The sequence below is a fragment of the Cetorhinus maximus genome, chromosome 10 (genome assembly GCF_964194155.1).
Source record: "Cetorhinus maximus chromosome 10, sCetMax3.hap1.1, whole genome shotgun sequence".
Classification (NCBI taxonomy): Eukaryota; Metazoa; Chordata; class Chondrichthyes; order Lamniformes; family Cetorhinidae; genus Cetorhinus; species Cetorhinus maximus.
Window position 1 is genome coordinate 125830006 of NC_135888.1, and position 24465 is coordinate 125854470.

At 41.3% G+C, this 24465-nt stretch overlaps 1 protein-coding gene across 4 annotated transcripts in view; it reads left to right on the forward strand.

Annotated features, from left to right (window-relative positions):
- rbm27 (RNA binding motif protein 27) overlaps positions 1 to 24465 on the forward strand; it is a 164745-nt gene that overhangs the window by 61719 nt on the left and 78561 nt on the right. For all 4 annotated transcript variants that reach the window (XM_078551101.1, XM_078551104.1, XM_078551103.1 and 1 more), the window contains exons 12-17: positions 2836 to 3048; positions 4989 to 5132; positions 8047 to 8172; positions 14501 to 14575; positions 17603 to 17773; positions 19538 to 19642. In XM_078551101.1, coding sequence (XP_078407227.1) covers positions 2836 to 3048; positions 4989 to 5132; positions 8047 to 8172; positions 14501 to 14575; positions 17603 to 17773; positions 19538 to 19642 — 834 coding nt within the window. The remainder of the gene's footprint in view (positions 1 to 2835; positions 3049 to 4988; positions 5133 to 8046; positions 8173 to 14500; positions 14576 to 17602; positions 17774 to 19537; positions 19643 to 24465) is intronic.

Sequence of the window (24465 nt, forward strand, 5' to 3'; positions counted from 1 at the left end):
AGTTGCCGCTGAAGGCAAATCTGCTGGAGATCATTGCTTGCTGCTATACTTGCCAGGTGATGCCCATTACTCATCAGAGGCAATGGAAGTGGAAGCTGTTCAGCTGTTTTTCTTGGTTTGCATAAGTTGTCCATACCTTGCTACTGTAAACAAGAGTGCTGAGAATATAAGCTTGGGACACACACAGCTTTGTATTTTTGGTTAGTTCGCTGTTTGTAAATATGCATCTATAACTCTACCATTTATGTGCTTTAACTCCAGACTTTGAAAGCAAAATTCAAAGTGAACTTTATACTTCCCATGGAAGCTATCTTTTTACTCTCTCTGAATATTGGTGGCAAATCAGTGATCAGTGCAGCCAATTGGTTTGACTTGTATCATGATGAGTAAGAAGCATTGGGCTGGATTCGGATGCTGGCTCTAGAAGTGAAAAGACAGTAGTTAACCACAAGAGAGTGTATTTAGTATATGAATGCTTACTTTGTGAAACAGTATCTAAGTTTACTGGAGGGTTGAGGAGGGGTAATAAAGCTCAGAAAATTTGCCATCCAGTTTGGGGTTGGCCTAAAAAAAAATTCTCCTGATTTAATGGTATGGTTCCAAGGATGGGGGATTTTAGCTACAAGGTTAGGTTGGAAAAACTAGGCTTGTTCTGCTTGGAGCAGAGGAGGTTGAGCGGAGATTTGATAGAGCTCCACAAGATTATGACAGCTTTTGATAAGGTCGATAAAGAAAACGGTTCCCATTAGCTGATGGTACAAGGACTAGGGAACATTTTCCAGGATCTCATCATTGATCTTAATTGATGGAGGGGCAGAGACATGTCATTCATATGCCTAACACCAGACCCCCAAAGCAACTGTTCCACTCTGAACTCAGTTGCAGCAGGAGACTCCAGGAGGACAGCAATCTCTTCAAAGCATTCCTGAAGAGATCAAACATTCCTGCCGAATCAAGGGAGTCTCTGGCTTGTGATCGATCAAATTAGAGAAGGTTCATTCAGGAAGGCACCAAACACGTCAAGAGACTTTGGGAGCATGCTACAGCGAATTTAAGGTGTCGGAGAGAGTGCACAAACCTCCAAACGCCTTATCTCCCGATCCTTCAAGCTCCACATGTGACAGAGTCTGCAGATCATGCACTGGACTCATTGGTCATTTCAGAACCCATGGAGAAAAGGAGTGGAAGCAAGTCATTCTCGATTCTGAGGGACTGCCTAAGAAGAGAGGGTATAGATTTAAGGTTTTGGGCAAGAGATGCAGGGGAGATATGAGGAAGAACTTTTTTATGCAGCAAGTGTCAATGACCTGGAACTCACTGCCTACGCAGATGAAAATTGGATGGGCAGTTCAAGGAAATAAACTTTGTTGTACTACAGGGATAGAGCGGGATAATGGTATTGACTGGATTGCTCCACGGAGAGCTGGCATAGACTCAGGGGTGGAATGGCCTCCGTCTAGGACTCCAAAACAGATGTATAGCAATTCACAGAAGCAATTAGTAATGGGTACTTTTAAAAGTGCTTTAATGAGAGAATAAAAATGGAGGATTTTTTTTTTTTAGTAATTACAAATTTAAGGCTTACATGGAGAACCTGCCTTTTTTTGGATATGGGAATATCACAGCACTAGTCATGCAGATTTGAGTTTTTCTCTTCTCATTCGATAAATGAATCTTATAATCTTACCCTTCAAACCTACCATTCTAATTTGAGAATAATTAATGGACGAAACACTGGAGAATTGGTTTTACTGCATAGAACAACATTTTGCATATATATTGTGCATTTAATATAGGAAAAGGTCTCGTGGAAGTGTAATCAGACAAAAATGGCACTCAGCCAAAGAGCAAGGTGTTAGGAGGGGTCCAAAATCTAGGTCAAAGAGGGAGGTTTGAGGAGGTTGTTAAAGAGGAAACAGAACAGTTTAGAGAATAAATTCCAGAGCCCAGAGTGCTGAAGACATGACAGAATGGTGAATGAAAGAAGGGAGGGTTTCACAAAAGGCAGAGGAATGGAAAGTTTGATGGAGGATCTTTACAGGACCGTAGAAAAATACAGCGATGAGGAGAGGCGAGGTCATGAAGGTATTTTAGCTCAAGATTCTGAATTTGAGGTATTGGGAGCCGAGGGGCCATTGTTGGTCAAGAAGAACGGATGATGAGTGAGCAGGACCTGGTGCAGGCTAAGATGGAAACTGGGTCAATTTATTTCTCATCTTTCTGAAAATTAAACTTTAAACTTTGGTTTTTGACACTTCCATCTCTTCTTCAAACCCACTATCAACTTGCAATCATGTAATGGTCACCATTCATGATGTTCCCTTACTATTTGTTGTTAACTAATTCTGGTTATTACTCATCACTAAACCTCGTATGGTCTGTTTCCTTGGTGGTTTTAAAACATATTGTTTGAAAAAAAACTGCCTCCAAACTTGAACGACATGTCAGGATCAAAAATGGGGCAGTTGGAATATTGGTGTTGCAGCCACATAGTTTGATCTCCAGCACAAAGTTTTGTTGGCTTAACATTTGAGTCAATAACCATTGCACTGTAGCAAAATAGACAAGTTAAATGATTTACCAGGATGACATTTTTATCTTGGAAAAAAATGACGACACTTCTATGACTAGTGCAGGAGTCTTAAAACATTTCAGCTAGCTTTGTGTGAGCTGTAGTTTTAATGATGAAACAAAGGAGTCCGGCTTTGATCAGCTGAACACCATTCCCAATGGTAGGCACAACTAGAACCTAAAGCTATTATTTTCTCAAATGAATGTACCAACATTATATTCAATGTATTGTTTCCAACCGCCCCCCTCCATTGTATCCCACAGGTTGCCTTTGGTGGTGATCCAGAAGCAGCTCTCATTCAATACTCACATAACGAAGAGGCGAAACGGGCTATTTCCAGCACTGCAGCAGTATTGAACAACAGATTTATTAGGGTATACTGGCACAGAGAGAACAACGGAGTTCAACATCAACAACAGCATCAGCAAGTACAGACACAACAGTTAGCAGTATCACAGCACAGCACTGTTCATAAGGTACTGTTTTACTTTTTTACTGTGTTTCTAACACTTCAATAATCAGACTGGTGCATATTGTGCATTTGGTATAAAGATCTTTCAATTTCCTATCTGGAAACCAAAACTGATAACTCAGTTTATCTAACTTAATGCCACCTTAAGGAGATCAACTATGAGCATAGATCCCATTGGAAAAATAAAGTACATTTGAGCGGACTCCGTATGCACATTATTTTGAAGACTTATAAATTTGCATAAGTAATAAATGCCACTTCTAGTTAAAAGTGAACCTGTTTAAATAGAAAGTCAATTTTTTTGTATCTTAGACTCCAAGTAGAAAGTTCAAAACAAATTCCAGAACTGCTCAGTTTCCAGTAACCATGATTGATTGTAATCTATTCTGTGTTTTCATTAAAATGTAGGACATTTATGGCAGAACTTTAACACGTTTGTTGTTTGCTACAATGTAAAGCAGCATGATATAGCTTCTCACACACAATTACCTCAATGAATTTCAGCCTTGAACAAATTATTGAAAAAGTGGGGTGCCATTGTGTTTTTCCTACATGAAGAAGTAGTATCCAAACACATAAGGAAGCTCATTATAGTGTTGGCAAAAAACAGGTGCTTTCCTTCTAAATCAGATGTGTTGCAAATTAAGATGGCCGACCTTATAATAAAAGGAAGGAAACCATATATTTTATATGATAGGTGAAAGAATATTTTGGTGCTTTGCAATCTATTTACATTAAGCAGTTACACAAATTATGACTTCAATGCAATGAAAGGCTGAACTGTTGTAGGCGCAATCACTGATGAAGAAAAGGGCCTTACCACACCCTTTGACATGTCCAAAGCGTTCGCTCAAGGCCTATTCAAACCATTCAACATTCTTGCCAGTAAATTTGAAAAGAGGATTTGATTCAGTGATTTTTGGGGTTGGTGCAACCAAAAGCTGTCTGCCTCTAGCGTGCCCCAACCACCACTTTTTCTCCCTCTCCTTTCTCTTGCTTCTGTGCCTCTTTTGAAAAAAAGGCATGCAGAACTGGATTTTGAGTGATATCCAGCAGGACTGGAAATAAAAGAATAAGTAGGAAATGGAAAAATTTGGTTTCTGCTAAACATTGGCAGCTGGTGATTTCACCAGTGCTACATATTTTGCACTGATTCTTGTTTAGGTATTTGTGTTTGCCTCTAATCAGCCTAATTAGTTAATTTGTATATATTAAATCTTGTGCTTGTAACATTGCAAAGGATAAGTTATTGCAGTAACTCCTTTTATGGACAATTTTATCACTTTATTCATTCATGGGATGTGGGTATCACTGGCTAGGCCAGCATTTACTCCCCATCCCTAATTGCCCTTGAGAACTGAGTGGCTTACTGGGCCATTTCAAAGGGCATTTAAGAGTCAACCACATTGCTATGGGTCTGGAGTCACATGTAGGCCAGACGAGGTAAGGACAGCAGATTCCCTTCCCTAAAGGATATTAATGAACCAAATGGGTTTTTACAACAATCGACAATGGTTTTATGATCATCATTAGATTTTTTTATTTCAGATTTTTATTGAATTCAAATCTCACTATCTGCCCTGGTGGGACTCGAGCCCAGGTCCCTAGAGCATTACCCTGGGTTTCTGGATTACTAGTCCAGTGACGATACCACTACGCCACCACCTTCCCCACTTCTTTGGGATAAAATTACTTTATAAATTTTTGGACCCTATAACCAGCATGGACTCAATGGGCTGACTAGCCTCTTTCTGTGTTTAATGACTCTGACCTGAGAGGTTATTTTCATCTAATCTGGCCTATTTTTGATACAAAGTTTCCATAGGTCCAAGGATCATGTTCAGAATATACAAACATATGGCTATAAAATCCTAAAAAATGAGTGTGAATAAAGAAGTTATGTGTTGAATTCTTACTCCCATGATCATTTTATCTATGTTCCAGATATTAAACCGAAACCAAAGCCCAGGATCTTTTGTACTAACAAATGCATCAGTAAAGCAACGACTTGGGCCACTGGGTGGAAGTCAGCCTGATGGGACGCAAACCAGTTCAAGCCAGTTTGGAGCTGGTGGAGAAGCTTCACAGGTAATGAACATTCCACTTTTGCTTTTATTCCCAAAAACAACTTGCATTTATTTAACACCTTCTAATATAGAAAAGATAGAGAGCAGCTAGGTCTTAAAGGGATTTAAACAAAAGGACAAAATGTTTAATTTTGAGGTATTGTGCATTGGAAACTATTGTGAGCCTGGAAGTTAAAATGATAGGTGAGGGATGGCGCTGGGTAGAAGGAGGGCAACAGAGTTTCACTAGTAGGCATGATGTAGGAGCTAGAAACTCAACTAAAGGTTGAATATGATGCTGAAATTTCAAATCAGTTCAGTTTGATGGTGGTCAGGGAAGAGGACGGAACTTGAGGTGAGGGTATGGAATTTTTGACAGTAGCTAGCAACGATAGCTTCAGTGTTCCCATTTTTTGTTTGACTGTTAACTGTGACTCAACCAAGACTAGATTTTGGACGAGCATTCTGACAACTCAGAAGCAGCACAGAAGTGGACAAAAAGGCAGAGTGTTAGAGCTTGGTCTCATCAGATACATATGAAAGCTGACATAAGAAATAGGAACAGGAGTAGACCATCCGGCCCCTTGAGCCTGCTCCGCCATTCAATAAGATCATGGCTGATCTTGTGTTTCGATTTCTACATTCCCATCTAACCCTGATTAACCTTTGATTCCCTTACCTAACAAGAATCTATCTACCTCTGCCTTAAAAATATTCGATGACCCCGCCTGCACCCCCTTCTGAGGCAGAGAATTCCAAAGTCGCACAACCCTCAGAGAAAAAAATTCTCCTCATCTTTGTCCTAAAAGAGCAACGCCTAATTTTAAAACAGTGCCCCCTAGTTCTGGACTCGCCCACAAGAGGAAACATCCTTTCAATGTCCACCTTGTCGAGGCTGTTCAGGACCTTGTATACTTCAATCAAATCACCCCTCACTCTTCGAAACTCCAGTGGAAACAAGCTCAGTCTGTCCAACCTTTCCTCATAAGACAGCCCACTCATTCTCAGCTGAGTGTGTCCCAGTGTCTTTAAGTTTTATTGTCCTGTGCAGCATGTGGATGAAGAGGATGGAGCCAAGGCTAGGTCCGTGATGATGATATAGACAGTGATGTGAGGGCTGGAAAGGAAACAATCGCTGGAGATGGTCTGGCTGCAATTGGTGTGGAGGCAAGCAGGGATGTTTTCGCTGCAGTGAAAAAGGATGAAGAGTGGTCAAAGAAGACATGGATAATGCAGCACATCACATTCACAAGGATATTATTTAAGACTTGATTTAGGTCTGCTTAAATGATGTGGCAGAGTCAGAAAACTGATTGAAGAGTTTCAAACATTGAGGTGCAGCAAAGATGAGCACGGAGGTGCAAAACAACAACACTGTCATGAACTTGGGAGAGAAAAGGGAGGTTGAGGATGCTGCAGTAGTTTGAAAGAATGGGGTTGAGGGTTTTTTTTTTTGAGGAATGAATGGCAATGGTGGTGTTGAAATTGGGAGGGAGGCATTTACATCAGCTACTATAGAGGCCCAAAAGAGAAGTTGGGTAGTCAGCACTTTACTGTCAATGTAATCAAGGAGCAGAAGGTAGGTCTCATGGACAAGATGAGCTCAGAGAGGGCATGAATAGAGGTAAAAGAGAAACTAAATATATATGTGGGTTCAAGGCTGGGGGAAGGTCTGGTTTAGCTGACGAGGGGAATCGTGAGAAGCAATGAAGGTAGCTGAAAGGCTGCTCTCAATCTTTGTGATAAAGAAGACTTTAAGTTCCTTGTGTTTGTTGAAGGTAAAAGTAGCACATGAAATAAATTCTACATAATGTAAATGCAAGGTGTTGAGAGTTTTTCCAAGTGTTTGATTTGCCAAGGCTTAAACTGAAGCAAAAATATAATTTTAGTAGTCAGCATACCATTAATTGTCTAGTTCCATTGTATGCCTTTTGAGCCATGCAAGATTGGAGTTTGGGCTGACTCGGTTTTATAAATATTGGTTACTGGAGTCTGTTTAAAGATACCCAAGTTTGCAGATGACACTAAAGCAGTAGAGGTAGATGAGCAGAAGCAATCAAAAAAGACTTGGAGGTGTTGAGATTATGGGCAGAAAAGTGATGGATCCACTTTTGTCACGCCCACATCCCGTGAACGAATAAAGAGAAAAAAAATTGCAAGTAAAATGATGAGATTTGACCAAAGATAGCAGCAAATATGTACTTTTCATGAGTACGTTGCAGATGAAGAGAGATCAGTAATGCCATAAATGTGGGAGTCTAAAAGAGAACAGCATATCAGATTGCATAGCAAAAGGTGAAACTGTAAAATTGTAAATGCCCTCGAGGTCCCATGCTTCAAAATGAATATCATGCTATTAGAGAAGATTTAACATTGGGATGTAATGTTCATGCCAACACTTAGGAGTGCTTGACTGAAGAATAATGTGCACTTCAGAATTTTTCTCTCAAGAAGAATGATAAAGGAGAGTTGATCAAATTTTAATTGTATTTCAAACCATTTGGTTAGTTGGAGAAAAATATGTTTTTGGCTGTATATAGAACTGGGGATGTAGACTCAAGGCAAGAGAAACTAAATATACGTTTCAGAAAAAAAAATTGTCTTGTGTAGACGATTGTATTAGAAACTGCAAGAAACTGACAATTCTCTGACACCTGCAAGAAATAATGGCTGTTAAATGGCAACATATAGATATATCTCTCAGTGACTTAGTTGAAGAACAGATTAATTGGACTGATCATTCTGAAATACATGACTATGACAAAATGATACTATAGCAAGTTATCCAGCATTACCTGAATATTATGACTAGACACCATTGGTGCCTTCCTGGGACTTGGTTCTACAGCCAAAATTACACACAATATTTAACATTCCATAATACATGTCTGCAGTTATAATGCAGTGAAGTTATTGTACTACATTTGTTTCCTTAGGGGCCTCCTACCTCCACAAGCCTGGTAAAGGCAGGATATAGTTGTGCAGTCACAAAGACGAATCATAAATCTTCTGTTACATCCGGTAAAGCAATAGAAGCAAAAGAAGCTCTCAGGAAAAAGCAGGTACCCTAGATATTATTGCCACCGTTTTCTTTGTGGTCTTTCTAGCATCTTACGCACACTACATTTCACTTTTAAATTAAATTTAGGAACATAGGAACATAAGGAATAGGAGCAGGAGTAGACCATTCGGCCCCTCGAGCCTGTTCCACCATTCAGCTAGATCATGGCTGATCTTCTACCTCAACACCATTTTCCCGCTCTATCCCCAAATCCCTTGATATCTTTAATGTCTGGAAGCCTATTGATTGCTGTCTTGAACATACTCAATGAATTTCTCTCACTTTAAAGTGAGCTCTTGAGTACTTGATTTAAATTCTAATTTTGAGCAAATCTGTTAGTAACACTAATGTTGGAAAGTTTAAGAGCACCAGTCGAGTGCAGTAGCATAGTGGTATGTTACTGGACAAGCAATCGAGAGGCCTGGACCCATGTTGTGGAGAAAATGAGTTCAAACTCTACCATAGCAACTAGTAAATTTAAATTCATTTAATTAAATAAACCTGGAATAAAAATACCAGTATTAATAATCATGGCCATGAAACTAGCATAACCTACTAAAAATCCCATCTAGTTCACTAATGTCATTAGGGAAGCAAATCTGCATTCCTTACCCGACCTGGCATATATGTGAGTGCAGACTTTCAGTAATGCGGTTGATCGTAAATGGTATCAAGCTGCTTTAAGAAAGTTATATGAGAATAAAATTGGATGAACCACTCTGCATTGACCTCAGCAGCAGATGTGATAGTTGACACTGCAAATAATTCCTCAGTAAATCTAGGAACTTGTGCCAAAATTGTACCACAAGGCAGTCAAGCAACAGCCTGACACAGTCAGAGAATCATACCTTCCTGCCAACATCCAAGATCCCTCCATCACCACTCTTTGGTCTGTCCTGCCAATGGGGCAGTGGTATAGGTAAGGATGGAGGCAGGATTTCCGCCCTTCAGGAACAGGAAGTTCTGCCTCTGATTGGCTAGCAGTTCTCCAGGGGTGAGTGGCATTGGATCAGGGTTTGGGGAGGTTTCTGGGTGCCTCACCAGCTGGCAAGCTCCAGCAAGTGGGGGAAGGGTGGGGCTGCTGCTGGGGTTGGAGAGGCTATGGGTGGAAGGTAGGTAAAACCTTCGAGGAGTGCAGGGGAGAGCCCTCCGATGGACCCAGGAGGCTAGTTAAGGAGCGACCCACCACCAACCTGCACAGGGAAACCTGCCGGGCTGGGCGCTTGGTATGGCTGCTCCTGCAATCGGTTAAATCAGCGGCAATTGGATAAGACCCTTAAGTGGGAATTAATTACTTCAATTGGCTCACTGGCTGGCAGGCCCCTGATGGCATCCCCACCACTGGTATAATTTGGTAGGGTGGGGAGGGTGAGAATCTAACCATTGCCCCATGAGGTTCAATGGCATTACCATCGCTGAATCCCCCACAATCAATATCATGGGTGTTACCATTGACCAGAAACTGAACTGGACTAGCCATTTAAATACTGTGGCTACAAGAACAGATCAGAGGCTAGGCTAGAAACTCACCACCTGACTCCCCAAAGCCTGTCCACCATCTATAAGGCATAAGTCACTGTGCCTGAGTGCAGCTCCAAGAACACTTAAGAAGCTCGACAGCATCCAGGACAAAGCAGACTGCTTGATTGGCACCCCTTCCACAAACATTCACTCCGTCCACTACTAACAAACAGTGGCAGCAGTGTGCACCATCTACAAAATACGCTGCAGGAACTCAACAAGCCTCCTTAGGCAGCACCTTCCAAACCCAGGATTGCTACCATCTAGAAGGACAAGGGCAGCAGATACATGGGAACACCACTACCTGGAAGTTCCCTTCCGAGCCACACATCATCCTGACTTGGAAATATATTGCTGTTCCTTCACTGTTGATGGGTCAAAATCCCGGAACTCCCTCCATAACAGCACTGTGGGTGGACCTGCACCGCAGGGACTACAGCGGTTCAAGAAGGCAGCTCACCTTCTCAAGGGCAGTTAGGGACAGGAAATAATTGCTGGCCTAGCCAGCAATATCTCCCCTTGACATTCAACGGTACTAGAATGCTGAATTTGCCACTATCAACATCCTAGCAATTACAATTGACCAGAAGCTTAACTGACCGTATAAATACTGTAACTGCAAGAGAAGCTCAGAGGCTGGGTATTTTATGGGAGTAATTTGCCTTCTGACTCCCCAAAACCTGTCCACCATCTTCAGGGCACAAGTCAGGAGAGTGATTTATTAGAAGATTTACCACTGCTTTGGGACAAAATTATTTTTTAAAATTTGGAATCTATAACCAGCATGGACTCGATGGGCCGAATGGCCACCTGATTTGCCATAATGGCTGTATGACTGTACTCTCCACTTGCCTAGATATGTGCAGCTTCAAAAAGACTCAAGAAGCTTGACACCATCCAGCCCGTTAGATCAGCACCCCATGCACCACCTTAAATATTCTCTCCCTTCAACTACTGACAGAGTGGCAGTAGTTTGACCCATCTACAAGATGCACTTCAGCAATTCATCAGGGCTTCTTGACAGCACCTTCCAAACCCACGACCTCTAACGCTTAGAAGAACACGGGCAGCAAGCTCATGGAAATGACACCACCTGCAAATTTCCTTCCAAATCACACCATATATCGGATTCCTTCATGATGACTGGATCAAAATACTGGACCTTTCTCCCTAACAGCACTGTAGATGTATCTTCTCCACACAAACTGAAATGGTTAAAGAAGGTGGCTCGTCACCATCTTCTCAAGGGCAATTAATTCGTGCTGAGCAATAATTGCTTCCCTTACAGCAACACCCACATTCCATGAGTGAAGAAATGAAGTCTCTCTGAACTTCTTTGAAGGGTTACAGATACAAACTAAGTTAAAGGTCCATTTCATTAATTAATTATGTAGAACAGGCTATTTATAAAGAAATATGTTTAATTTCAACGTAAGATGGTAGTTAAATGGCATCTGTCCTTTTTACAGAAAACAGAATAATTAAGTGACAGTCGTTTTGTTGCGATTGCTCAATTACATTAAGTCAAAATAGGAAATATAGTCTAATTCTAACCCTGAATAGTAAAAGATTGCAAGGAGATGTTAATTGCCTCGATTGATTGGAGTTGCCCCTTGGAGACAATGAAGTATTAAAACCCATAGATTCGTGACCTTGGTAAAGCAGGAAGCTCATTTGAATATTTCGGCCCCTTTAATGATGCAGGTGTCACATTGTTTGAAAAGACTTTTCCACTTGGTTCATATGGACTTCTCCTTGGGCTTCTCCATATCATTACCAATGGAAAGTTTATCATTAATACCATGCACAGCACTTGTGCTGGGCAGGTTACTGACAGCACCCAGCTCCACCTCTCCACTTGTTGTCAGACATACCACACTCTGAAACCAAGTGACAGATGCAACCTCAAACAAATGTTATGGATCTCTCCTCAACTGCACCCCCGCCCCCCCAAGATGCTTGTCGCACCGTGAGCCAAATGGTCTCACTGCACTCCGTCTTTCACACGAGGGTTTCCAATCTCCGCTTTCCAAGAACTCGCTTTGGAATCTTCTCCCAAAGCGATGTTTTCTCTCGGACACCTTCTGCAAAAGTTCACCTCCAGGATTTCGAACTCTCCTTGTTCCTCTTCCCTGGGTCACCACATGCATTCAAGCTGTCTTGCATGCACTCCCTCTCATCAACTCAGTCGTCATCATGCCCATAGCAAAGAGTTACAGACTTTCAGCCGTCTCTTTGGATCTTCTGATTTCTCAAGCCTTTATCTCTTTAAGCTTTAAACTTGAAGCTTAGAGCTTTTTTCTGCCCCTCACTCTTAACTTCACTTAACAGGACCTTTTCCCAGGTTCCTGTCCTTCCTTTGACTAGAAGGCCTGCTTGGGACTTTCTCCTGTTCTAGTCCCCAGGATTTTGGGGTCTTTTCTTTAGCTTGGGACTGGCTATCTGTCCCCTTTGCTCCAGTCCCTTCCTGGCAGCTACTTTCAACCAATTTTAGCTTGTGACTGGCTAACTTCCGCTTCTAGGGTGTTTTTGCTTGACAGCTGTCTTCAAAACCAACTGACCTCCAACAGCTTCCAAATCAAAATTGCTGATTTTTAAATTTTTCTGTGTGTATCTGTGGGGAGGGACCTGCTTCTCTGGACCCCAGTTGCTAGGCAACTGAGCTTTTTTTTCTACTCTTGTGTTTGCTTAGAGTTGTAAAAATCTCATTAGAAATGCAAGCACCTATTAAAATGAAACTAAAACTCTATTTAGTCTTTTCTTAACACATGCCATCACCCATTGATGTTCAATGGCATTACCATCACTGAACCCCCCCACTATCAACATCCTGGTGGGGGGTTACCATTGGCCAGAAACTGAGCTGGACTAGCCATATAAATACTGTGGCTACAAGAACATGTCAGAGACTAGGAACCCTGTGACGAGTAGCTCACTTCCTGCCTCCCCAAAGCTTGTCCACCATCTACAAGGCACAAGTCAGTAGTGTGATGGAATACTCCCCACTTGCCTGGATGCGTGCAGCTCCCACAACACTCAAGAAGCTGGACACCATCCAGGACAAAGCAGCCTGCTTGATTGGCACCAAATCCACAAACATTCACTCCATCCATCACTGATGCAGTGTAGCAGCAGTGTGTACCATCTACAAGATGCACTATAGGAATCCAACAAGGTTCCTTCAACAGCATCTTCCAAACCCACGACCACTACCATCTAGAAGGACAAGGGCAGAGATAGATGGGAACACCACCACCTGGAAGTTCTCCTCCAAGTCACTCACTATCCTGACTTGGAAATGGATCGCCGTTCCTTTGCTGTCACTGGGTCAAAATCCTGGAACTCCCTTTCTAACAGCACTGTGGGTGCACCTGCACCACATGGACTGCAGCAGTTCAAGAAGGCAGCTCATCACCAACTTCTCAAGGGCAACTAGGGATGGGCAATAAATGCTGGCCTAGCCAGCAAAGCCCATGTCCCCTGAATGAATAAAAGAAACAAATAGAAATACAAATCAACTTAAACTTTAAAGCTAAAACTCATTCCTAACATCCACAAATACAAATATAACTTACTTAAACTGTCTCTGTTTCCTAACACCAGCTTAATTTTGGCCAAACCCAGACTACCCTCTTTTGCCACCAACATCTATGTATCTCAGGCACATCAATAGGAACAGCAAGCATTTCTCTCAGGCTCAAGTGCAACAAATTTAGTACATCAAAGAAGGAAACAAGGATAAAAAGAGAGGGTATTCTCTGTGGAAGGGGTAACAAAGACATGGCTGGAGAACTTTTCTAAAGTTTTTGAGAAAGGGAGAGCTGGTGGCAAAATTTATAAAAGCAAATTATAATATATTATCAATTCCTCTGCCTACCTTGACATGGAAAAGTTCTATTCTTGGATCTTTAGAAAACTAAAGTTTTGGAATTACCACTGCGAACCTGGAAAGGGACACAGATGAAGGGAGTGAATGTAATATTAGTTAAATATCCAGTCAGATTGATGGTATGCTGTGTTGTTTGTTTAATAGCATCTCCATAATGTGATCCTGGAATTGTGGAAGTAATTTTTGCCTTCTGTGCTTGTTAAGAACAAAAATGATCAAAGTTACACCACAAACTCATTTTAACAAATACACTTATGACTATTGTTTGTGAATTTTTTGTACAGTTTCATTGAGAGTTTATCCTCTCTTGCGTAGGGGAGATGGCGGTGTAGTGGCAATGTCACTGGACAAGTAATCCACAGGCCCAGGCTAATGTGCTGGGGATATGGGTTCAAATCTCGCCTCTGCAGCTGATGGAATTTAAATTCAATTAACAAATTTGGAATATAAAGGTAGTCTCAGTGGTGGTGGCCATGACAACTATTATTGATTGTTGTAAACATCCATCTGGTTCACTAATGGCCAGAATTTTCCAGCCCTGTCATTAGCAGGACCAGATGATCCTGGTGGTGGGCGGGGCTGGAAAATCCCGCCCAATGTCTTTTAGGGAGGGAAATCTGCCATCCATACCTGGTCTGGCCTACGTGTGACTCCCAACTCTCAGCAATGTGGTTGATTCTTAAATGCCCCCTGCAATGGCAGTTAGGGAAGGTTAACAAATGCTGGCCTTCCTAGCGATGCCACATGAAAGAATAAAGAAAATAAACTTCTTCATAAATAATTGAAATTTTATATTTTAGTGCTATTTTCACGGTCGAGTTGAATTTTATCACTTTTGCACAATGCAGATGTTTTGTTTGAAATATAACCTTTAAAGTAACAGTATGAATTGTTTATTCGATTTCGTTTTTGACTTTAGGAAGCTTTAAAGTTGCAGCAAGATATGAGGAAAAAGAAACAAGAGATGTTGGAAAAACAAATTGAGTGCCAGAAGGTAAGAACATTGTTTGAAAAGATCGTCTGACATTGATAGAATTGCAGCCAAACTTCACATGCTTTTTACTGTACACTTAGTATGTTAAGGTTTCCTGGCAAACTCTCTGATATTAACTGGGCTCCTAACAGTGAAAATCTTTGGCTACCTTCCTTTAAGCACTTTTTCCCAATGTGATTCTAAAATGAAAGGCAGTATAAAATAATTAAGAAAAAAAGATATAGGTCAGGATTTTCCATTTGTCGGGCGGGGCAGTCAGGGTTCACACGGGTGGGCCAATCAAGCCCGCCCTGCGTGGATTGCAAGCGGTAGTGCTGAGTGCTACCTGTGTGGGCGGGGGGAGGAGGCAGAGCTGGGCCTCACGCGCAGTTCCCGCATGTGCGCCAAAGAGCTCTTCAATCTCCCTGATGCATGGAGCTGCCTCGGGGAGATTGAAGCGCTTTTTTAAAAAATTAATAAATACATAAAAAATTTAATGAAACATGTCCCACCTCATGTGACTGTGTCACATGAGGTGGGACATGATAATTATTTTGAAAATCAAGGTTTTATTTAATTAATATTAGCTTTAGGAAACCTCATCCTGCTCATGGATGAGGTTTCCTAAAAGATGTAAAGGCCGCTTGGTCTTTTCGCCTGCCTGCCAACTGTAAGGTTGGACTGGCAGTGTAAAATTCAACTTAATTACCTTGTTAATGGCCTTAATAGGCCTTTCAATTATCAGCAGATGCACAGCCGACTGCTGCGCGCACCCGCGAATGAAATATCGCCCGAGTTCGCAATGATGTCAGGACACGCCTGACGTCATCGCGCGTCATTTTATGTCCCAGCGTGTTGGGCGCGCGCCCGCACACCGAATGTAAAATTCTGCCCATAGATAATCACAGCTGCAACTCGCTACAAAAAATTGTATTTATATTGTGCCTTTAAGGAATAAAACATCCCAAAATGCTTAAGAGGAGTGTTATAAAGCAAAATTTGATGTCAAGTCACATAAGGAGATATTAGAGTAGATGACCAATTGGAGCAGTGCTGATAGCTCGGAGGGTTGTGGGGTTGGAGATGATTACAAAGATAAGGAAGGGTGAGGCTGTGGAAAGATTTGAAAATCTGGATGGCAATTTTAAAATTGAGGCAATGCTTAACCGGGAGCAAATGTTGGTCAGTGAGCACAGCGGGGAATAACGAATTTGGACTTGGTGCAATTTAGGATATGTACAACAGATTTCAGATGATCTCAAGTTTACAGATGCCAGCTGGGAGTGTCTTGGAATAGTTAAGTCTAGATGTTTCAGGATTTCGGCAGCAAATGAGCTGAGGCAGAGGCGGAGTCATGTGATGTTACCTTTGTGGAAGTAAGTGGCCTGAGTGATGACATGAATATGTAGTTGGAAGCTTATCTCACGGTCAATATGACACAAAAGTTGCGAACACTGTGGTATGGTATTACAGCTAACCAGGAGAGGGATGGCTAGGGAATCGAGTTTATAGAGGGTTTAAAGACAATGCCATCAGTCTTCCCGATATTTAATTGTAGGGAATTTCTACCCATCCAGTGATTGGATGTCGGACCATCAGTCTGATAATTTAGAGACATTGAAAGGGCTGAGAAAGGTAGTTGTGAAGTACAGCTGGGTTTCATTAGTGTCCATAGTTGAGAAGATGTTTGTGTGGTAATAGGATTATCGAGTTCTTGCAGTGCACATTCAAAAACAACTTGCATTTCTATATTGTTTTAAAATAAAAAAAATTCCAAGAAATTTCATAGAAACATAATCATACAAAATTTGGCAGAATCAAATAAGGAAATATTGGGTGGGGTGAGTAAAAGATCAAAGCAGTAGCTTTTAAAAAGGGCCTTAAAAGGCAGTTGGAGGCAGAGCCATCAATAACGAAATGAAGAAAAAGGGGGTTTTCAGAGCTGACGGAATTCAGGGTTCATTGTATTAAGCCTGGAGGAGGCCACAGAAGTAGCGACGGCTGAAGTTGGAGTAGAATGGTGTGGTCTGCCAGAACAAAGATTGCTGGAAGGTGGAGAAGGTTGAGAATGGATAGGGTACTGCAGCCATGGGCACTGAGGATGTTAAATGTGACTTTGGTTCGTGGGAGGGTTGGAAATCTAATTGGAGAAATTCAAATTTGGAGTGGGGGGCACGGATTTGGGAGGCAGCAGCATGTCCAAGCATTTTCAGAAGATTGTGCCCTCATCTGTTTGTACATGTAAGAATGGATGAAAAGCCTATTCAGCCCGTCCAACTTCCTCTGTCATTTTGCCCAATGTGTGAGACTTGCTAATGTTGTTTTCGTAGCCTGCATTTTCAACTCGGCAAGTGGGGGTGGGGCCTGCTTGCCGGGTGGGCACCCCCACGTCACCGTGCGTCATTTAGGTTTTCAGTTCGGTGGGCGCGCTGCTGCCTGCTGAACTGTCAAAGGCCTATTAAGGCCATTTAAAAATCAATTAAAGTAATAAACTGAGCTGCCCATCCAATCTTAAGGTTGGCGGGCAGGCGAAGAGCCCAGGCGGCCGTCGTATTTTTCATGGAACCTCATCCATGGGCGGGGTGAGGTTTCATGAAGGGTTTATAAATTTAATAAATTTTCCATTAATGTTCATTGACACGTCCCAGCTCATGTGACACTGTCACATGAGGGGACATGTCCTAACATTTTTTCTTTATTTAAATTTTTGAAACTTAAACTAATTTGCGCAAGAGCACAGGCCTCGACACATGGAATCCACCCCCCGCACCCGCACGGAGTGCACAGCGCTTCTGGGTGCGCGTCACGCTGCCAATTAAAATGGACCTGATCGGGGGCGCTGATTGGATTTGCGTCCGCCCCCGTACAACCTCCCCGACGGGGGCAAATTCTCCCCCATGTTGTCATGTTAAGCTGATACACTAATGTTTTTTGCATGGATAATGTATAACAGTGCTCATTTGAACAACATGCACCTACTGATGTTATCCAGTTTAGATTAAGAAATATTTGTAATATATATCTTTTTTTGTTCTTTCATCAATTCAGGCATTAATTTGCAAACTGGAAAAGAATAAGAGTATGAAAGCAGAAGAGCGGGCTAAAATAATGAAAACCATTAAAGACTTGACAGAAAGAATATCACAATTGCGAGATGAACTGAAAGCAACGTCAGCATCAACATCATCAGCTCCATCACAACTAAAATCAAAATCTGATGTTAGTCTCCAAATTTTTTTTTGAATGTGTAGTTAACTGTTGTCTTGTTTAAAAAAAACTAAGAAAAAAGTGATGAAATTTACATCGCTTGAAGGGTAATATTTATGGAATAAGTTTTCTGCAAAGGCCATTAAAGCAGACTGTATAAATGGATTGAAAAAACAAATAGATCTATTCTGGATTATGAATAAGATTGAAGAATATAGTGAGAAAGTGGTTAAGATGAACTACCTTTTCCTATCCTTAAAGGTTCTTATGTTCTTCTATCAGGATTGCATGTGATTACTATGGGAAGTGAGTACATTGAGGAACAAGATAAATGAATTGATGTACATAACTAACAGATCTGTTTTTTAAAATTTTTTTCATTTACTGCTTAAGCACGAAGTAGTTTTATTTTTGAACACTGTCCTATTCATCCCTGGATTGGGTTAAAGTCCAGCACAGAAAGGCTTCTTCGCATCAATTTTTTTCAAGTTTCAAAATCTTCAAACATTGTTCTTTTGCCTCTGGGATATTTCCTTAAGTCAAACTTATTTAAGTGAGTTTGTGTCATGGAGAATTGATGAATTGATTCTGATGGTTTCCGATTTTCCGACCTGAGGAGTTTGAGTATGAAACTGAGTTCAGTGGGTAAATTGAAATTACGCCTGTATTATACTTGAAAGATATTTGCTGTTAAATACTATTTAGTAGACATTGAGTAAAGGCAGTCAGCCCCAGAGGTAAACCTCAGTATTAATTAAAGAGAGGCACCATGGAAACAGAGCATGCCTTCCTCGAGAGTGCACAATTTAGATATCTTCGAATGAGGCGCAGTTAGCGATAAATGTACATAAATATTTTACACACCCTTACCGATTTCCATGAGTAACTAGTGCCATCCATTAATATTTTAGTAACTGCTGCGATAATGGATCACAGAAAGTTTGATCCCTGCTGTATGCAGTGTCAAAAGAACATAAAAGAAAAGTAACTAAAGAGGCTGAGAGACAAGATGCTAGAGTTAGCACAAAGAATAACATGACTGTAAAGAAAAAACTTGTGATGACTCTCACAACTGCTGAATGTTTCATAGTGCTTTATGGCCAGATAAGCCCTTTTTTGAAACTTATTTGTTGTTGGAATGTAGGAAACAGTGCATCCAATTTTCCCACAGCAAGAGCTTAAAAGCAGCAATAAGATAATGACCTGATAACCTGTTTTGGAAAAGAATAAAAGTATGAAAGCAGAGGAGAGGGCTAAAATGATGAAAACCATTAAAGACTTGACAGGAAGAATACCATAATTGCGAGATGAACTTGTTTTACTGATGTTTGTGGGATAAATGGTCAAGACACTGGGCAAATGCATCTGCTCTGCTTAAAATAGTGCCATGGAATCTTTTATGACCATATAAGCAGACAGATGGAGCCTTCGTTTAACGTCTCATCCAAAAGACAACATCTCCAACACAAAAATACTTCCTCAGTATTGCAAAGGAATGTCAGCATACACGATGTGCTGTTTTGAACCCGCAACTTTCTGACAGGCATTTATTTAGCCCTTTTCATGACAAAAAGTATCCAATTGGCAGAAGTGTTTTTGGGAATATATTTTGTGGTGTATTGTGGAGAAATATGGCAGCTAATTTGCGCACAATGAGGTCCTCCAAGCAGCAATGGGATAAATGAATTTTTGAAGGTGTTGGTTGAGAAATTCATGCTGGTTAAGGAATACATTCATATAAGATTATTTATTATTTTTCTTCTTTTGACTGTTCAGGCACAGAAGGAGTTACTGGATGCAGAACTGGATTTCCACAAGAAGCTCAACTCGGGGGAGGACACAACAGACTTGAGGAAAAAGCTGAACCAGCTCCAGGTGGAGGTGAGGGTTGGCTTTTAAATCTCTATATTTTCCGGGTTCCAAAACTGGGTCGTGACCCCTCCCCCCAATGAACTCGTGGGATGAGCAATGTGTGCGCACAATTTCTTTCTTGCCTTGTCCCACTGGGCGTGGCCTGATGAAATCAGTTCTGAGGTCCGATTGCTGCTTTCAACAAAACCTGCAAAAAAAGGTGAAAAAAGCATAATTACCTAGTCTGTAGCATCACCTCCCCCCCCCCACCCTGCCCACAATGCCTGCTCTGACTTAAATGTAAAATTACAGGTATCGTGTCTCAAACCCGGCTATCTGAAAACTGGACTTTTTAAACTGCCATCACCTGACATTCCCTCCTCTCCGACATCTTTGGTTTAACTGTATGGCTGGGAAATTCCTTGGAGCTGCTCCCTCTCCACCACCAGCACTTCATTTAAGTGCAGCGGAACCCCATTTACATGCATAAATTGAGCATCTGGCACATTTGCGGCAAAGCAACATTGACGGACCTGAAGGAGCTACGAAAGAATTTTCTTGGCTTTGCAGCATTGTCTATCTTTCTTTCAAAACTGCCCTTTGCAATCCTCACTCAAAAAACATAACCCAGCCTGACCTGACCTGACCTGGCCCAAACCACCCGACCCTAAACCAAGGCCCGAAACCTGGCACTGACTCTGTCCCGAGGTTACTAGTTTTGGGTCACTTTACCTGTATGTACTATTTACCAAATATGGAAGAAACAAAAATAGGAAACAGTAACTTAAACATAATGGCATATAGCTTTTTAAAAAAAGTCCTGAAATGTCCTAAATTTGATGGTGTGACTTTCAGACAACCAAGGCAAGAAAATTTCAGTTCTCAGTACCAGTGGTGTTACTCATGGTAAATTGGAGGATTATGATATTATCTGTCACTCTGCTGCTAAGTTGGAGATATTTCAAATCAGAAGTCACTTCAAGACCACAAAACTTGCTTCCAACCAATAGACAAATCCTGAAGTGTCAGTTAAATATAATACAGTATGCTTCCTCCTTTTAGTTTTCAAGTATGACAGAAATTCACAATTGTGACCAAGTGTGAAGGGTATACTTCAGAACTTGATATACTGCTCAAATTGCTGTGACATTGCTGAAGGGTAGTCTGTGTCCGGAGCATGGTTATGATGTTTGTTACCTCCAGTCATGATTACTCCAGTGATCTCCTGGTAGGCCTTCCATAAAAACACCATATGATACAGCAAAGAAGGTCATCCAGCCCACCACGCTGATGTCGGCTCTTTGAAAAATCTATGCAATTTTTTCTCCTACAAGTATTTACATAGTTTCCTTTTGTTAGTATTGAATCTGCTTCCAACTCTCTTTTGGAAAGTGCATTGCAGATCATCATAACTCGCTGCATGTAAACAAAAAAAACCTCTTCATTTCACCTCCGGTTCTTTTGCCAATTATCTTAAATCTAATTATTGAGCCTTCTGCAACTGGAAACAGTTTCCCATTATTTACACTATCAAATTCCTTGGTGATTTTAAACACCTCCCTTTAATGTTCTCTGTTCCAAGGAGAATAACTGGATTCTCCAGTCTCTCCATGCCGCTGACTTGTACCCTTATTATGATTCTTGAAAAACCTCCTCTGTGTCTTTAAGAGCTTGGTATCCTTCCCAATGTGTGGTGACCACCTGGAGCCTAACCAATGACTTATAAAGATTAAAGCATAACAGCCTTACTTTTGTACTCTCTGCCGTTGTTTATGAAGCCAAAGACATTGCATGCTTTCTTAAAAGCCTCCTCTACTTGTTTGGCTACCCCCAAAGTCTTCTGTTCTTGCACCCCTTCAAATTTTAGCTTGTATTGCCTTTCCTTTGTCTTCCTACCAAAATGCATTACTTCACACTTCTCTGTGGTAAATTGCATCTGCCATGTGCCTGCCTATTCCTCCAGGCTGTCTATGTCCTCCTGATGCCTGTTACTATCCTCCTTACAGTTGATTACATTTCCAAGCTTTGTGCCAGCAGCATGCTTTCAAGTTATGCCCTATATACCCAAATCCAGGTCATTAATGAATATAAAAAAGAGCAGTGGTCCCAATACTGACTCCTGGGGAGTACCATTTGTACCAGCCTTCAGTCATTCACCACTACTCTCTGTTTTCTGTTTCTTAGCCAATTTTGTACCATGCAATTTAATCCCATAGACTTCAATTTTGCTAACAAATTTATCATATGGTACTTTATCAAATGCTTTTTGATAGTCACATAGACAGCATTAACCACACTACCTTGTTCAACCCTCTGTTACTTTATCAAGAACTGAGTCCAATTAGTCAAACACAATTTGCCTTTGTGTTGGCAGGCTGTCAGCCTATATTTTTCGAAGTGTCAATTTTTCCTCTCATTGTTTTTGTAAGTTTCTCCATCACCAACGTTAGGCTGACTAACTTACAATTACTGTGTTTATCCCCCTTTCACTTTTTGAACAGGGATGTAATATTCCAGTTCAGTCCTCTGGCACCATTCCTATGTCTGATGAGGATTGGAAGTTTGTGGCCAGAGCCTCTGCGGTCTCCACCCTTCACTTCCCTCAACAGCCTTGGAGGATGCACCCCATCTGGATCGGTTAACTTTTACAAAAAACTTTTGAATACCTACTTTGCATCTTTCTATCCTATCCTATCTTATTTCTCTACTACCTCCTCCTTTGATATGATATTCACTTTTTCAGTGACAATAGATGGCAAACAGATGCATTTCGCACCTCAATCATATCGTCTGCCTTTAATCAACCCCATCCTTTTTTTTGAGCACTCTTCTAATGGTTAGATGTTTGCAAAAGAATTCTACATATGCTTTATATCACCCACTAATCTTTGCTCACACAATCTTTGTCTCATTTCCTTTTTCCTTGTCTGTAATAGGCTTTGTCCTCCATTGAATTATGAGCACAATATTTAATCATAAGCCATATTTCTCTGTTTCATTTTAATTTCTATCTTTAACTGAATAGGGAGCTCTAGCTTCGGATTCCCTTCCTTTCCCACTTGTGGGAATGTATCTAGTTTGTATCCAAACTACTACTTCTGAAGGACGTCTTTTTGCTCATTTCTTGTTTTCCTTGCCTTTCTTTGATTCCCATCTACCTCTGCCAGATTCCTTTTCAGCTCACTGAAATTAGCCATCCTCCAGTTGTTTGCTTTTTCACGTTTGATTTCTTCCACCGTCCGTAAACTTAAGCTCATCCAGAACTTTGCCTGTATCCTAACATGTACCAAGCCCCTCCATGGCTTTACTCAACCCGATATCTGTAACGTCCAACAGTCTTCTGTTGCAAATCATGCAATTCTGGTCTCTTGTGCATCCCTGATTTCCTTCTCCCCTTCAGTGATGGCCTTCTTTTCAACTCTCTATGCTCTGAGCAATGAAATTCCCTCCCTTAAACCTTTGACTATCTGTCTTCCTTTAAAATAGTCCTTCAAACCACATATGCTCAAACAGAAAAAATTAGTGTGCTACTGTGAAGTGCTTCAGGACTTCTGCTACGTTAAAGGCACTGTATAAGTGCAGGCTATTGATGCTAATCTGGTATGCCCTTTTAAGACCATTGTTTAAATAATTCCTGCAGAGAAGCAGTCTTAATGTGCAAATGCAGGCTGCTAATAGCACCTTGTAAACTCTTGACGTCAGTCAGGGAGTAATTGTAATTTATAAGCTTGCAAATACAGGTCATAAACCCCTTCATGAAATGACTTTTAAAATGAAAAAAAAACCCCGGTTTGTGTCTGTAATAGAGCAAAAAGGACGTGTGCCAGTTGCAAGACTTTATAAGTATATTGGTAAGCTACTGTTGTGTTGTTCAGTGAGTCAGAAGATATGGTATTTTACCTGAGTTTGGCTATGATAAGCAGTAGACCCTCGCTATTGAAGCTTACCCCTCTCATTGTAGCCTCTTGCTTATAACAAGGTTGGTAGGATGATGGGGTAAAGAGTGGGTAAACCAAGTTGGTGGATCCAAGGCCTGTGAATAGGGTAGGCACAAACAACCCTATTTTCGAACCTTAAGACCTGAAGGAAAATGTTGAAAGAAACGTGCAGTCCAAGGCTCATGATTATAGATGATTGCACAATGTTCAGCACCATTCACGGCTCATCAGACACTGGAGCAGTCTGTGTCCATATGCAGCAAGACCTGGACATCAGGACAATGCAGACACAGAGTGAGGATTGAGCACTTGGCCAGGAGTCCAGGATCACTATCAAACCCAACGTCCTGGCACCTTTTATTGGCTGTCAACTGAATAAGTAATATTCACACCACACAAGTGCCACGTAGTGACTGTCTCCAACAAGAGAGAATCTAACCATCTCTCCTTGATATTCTATGGCATTACCATCACTGAATCCTCCACTATTAACATCCTGGGCATTGGCATTAACCAAAAACTGAACTGGACCTGCCATATAAATACTATGGCTATAAGAGCAGGTCAAAGACTGGGAATTCTCCAGCAAGTAACTCACCACCTGACTCCCCAAAGCATGTACTCCATCCACAAGGCACAAGTCAGGTGTGTGATGGAATACTCTCCACTTGCTTCGATGAGTACAGCTCCAATAGCACTCAAAGCTGGACACCATCCAGGTTAAAATAGCCCACTTGATTGGCACCCCATCCAGCACCTTAAACATTGACTCCCTCAACCACTAACGCACAGTGGCAGTAGTATGTGCCATCTACAAGATGCACTGCAGTAACTCACAAGGCTCCTTCGTTAGCACCTTCCAAACCTTGCGACATCTACCACTTAGAAGCACAAGGGCGGTACGTGGGTGGGAAC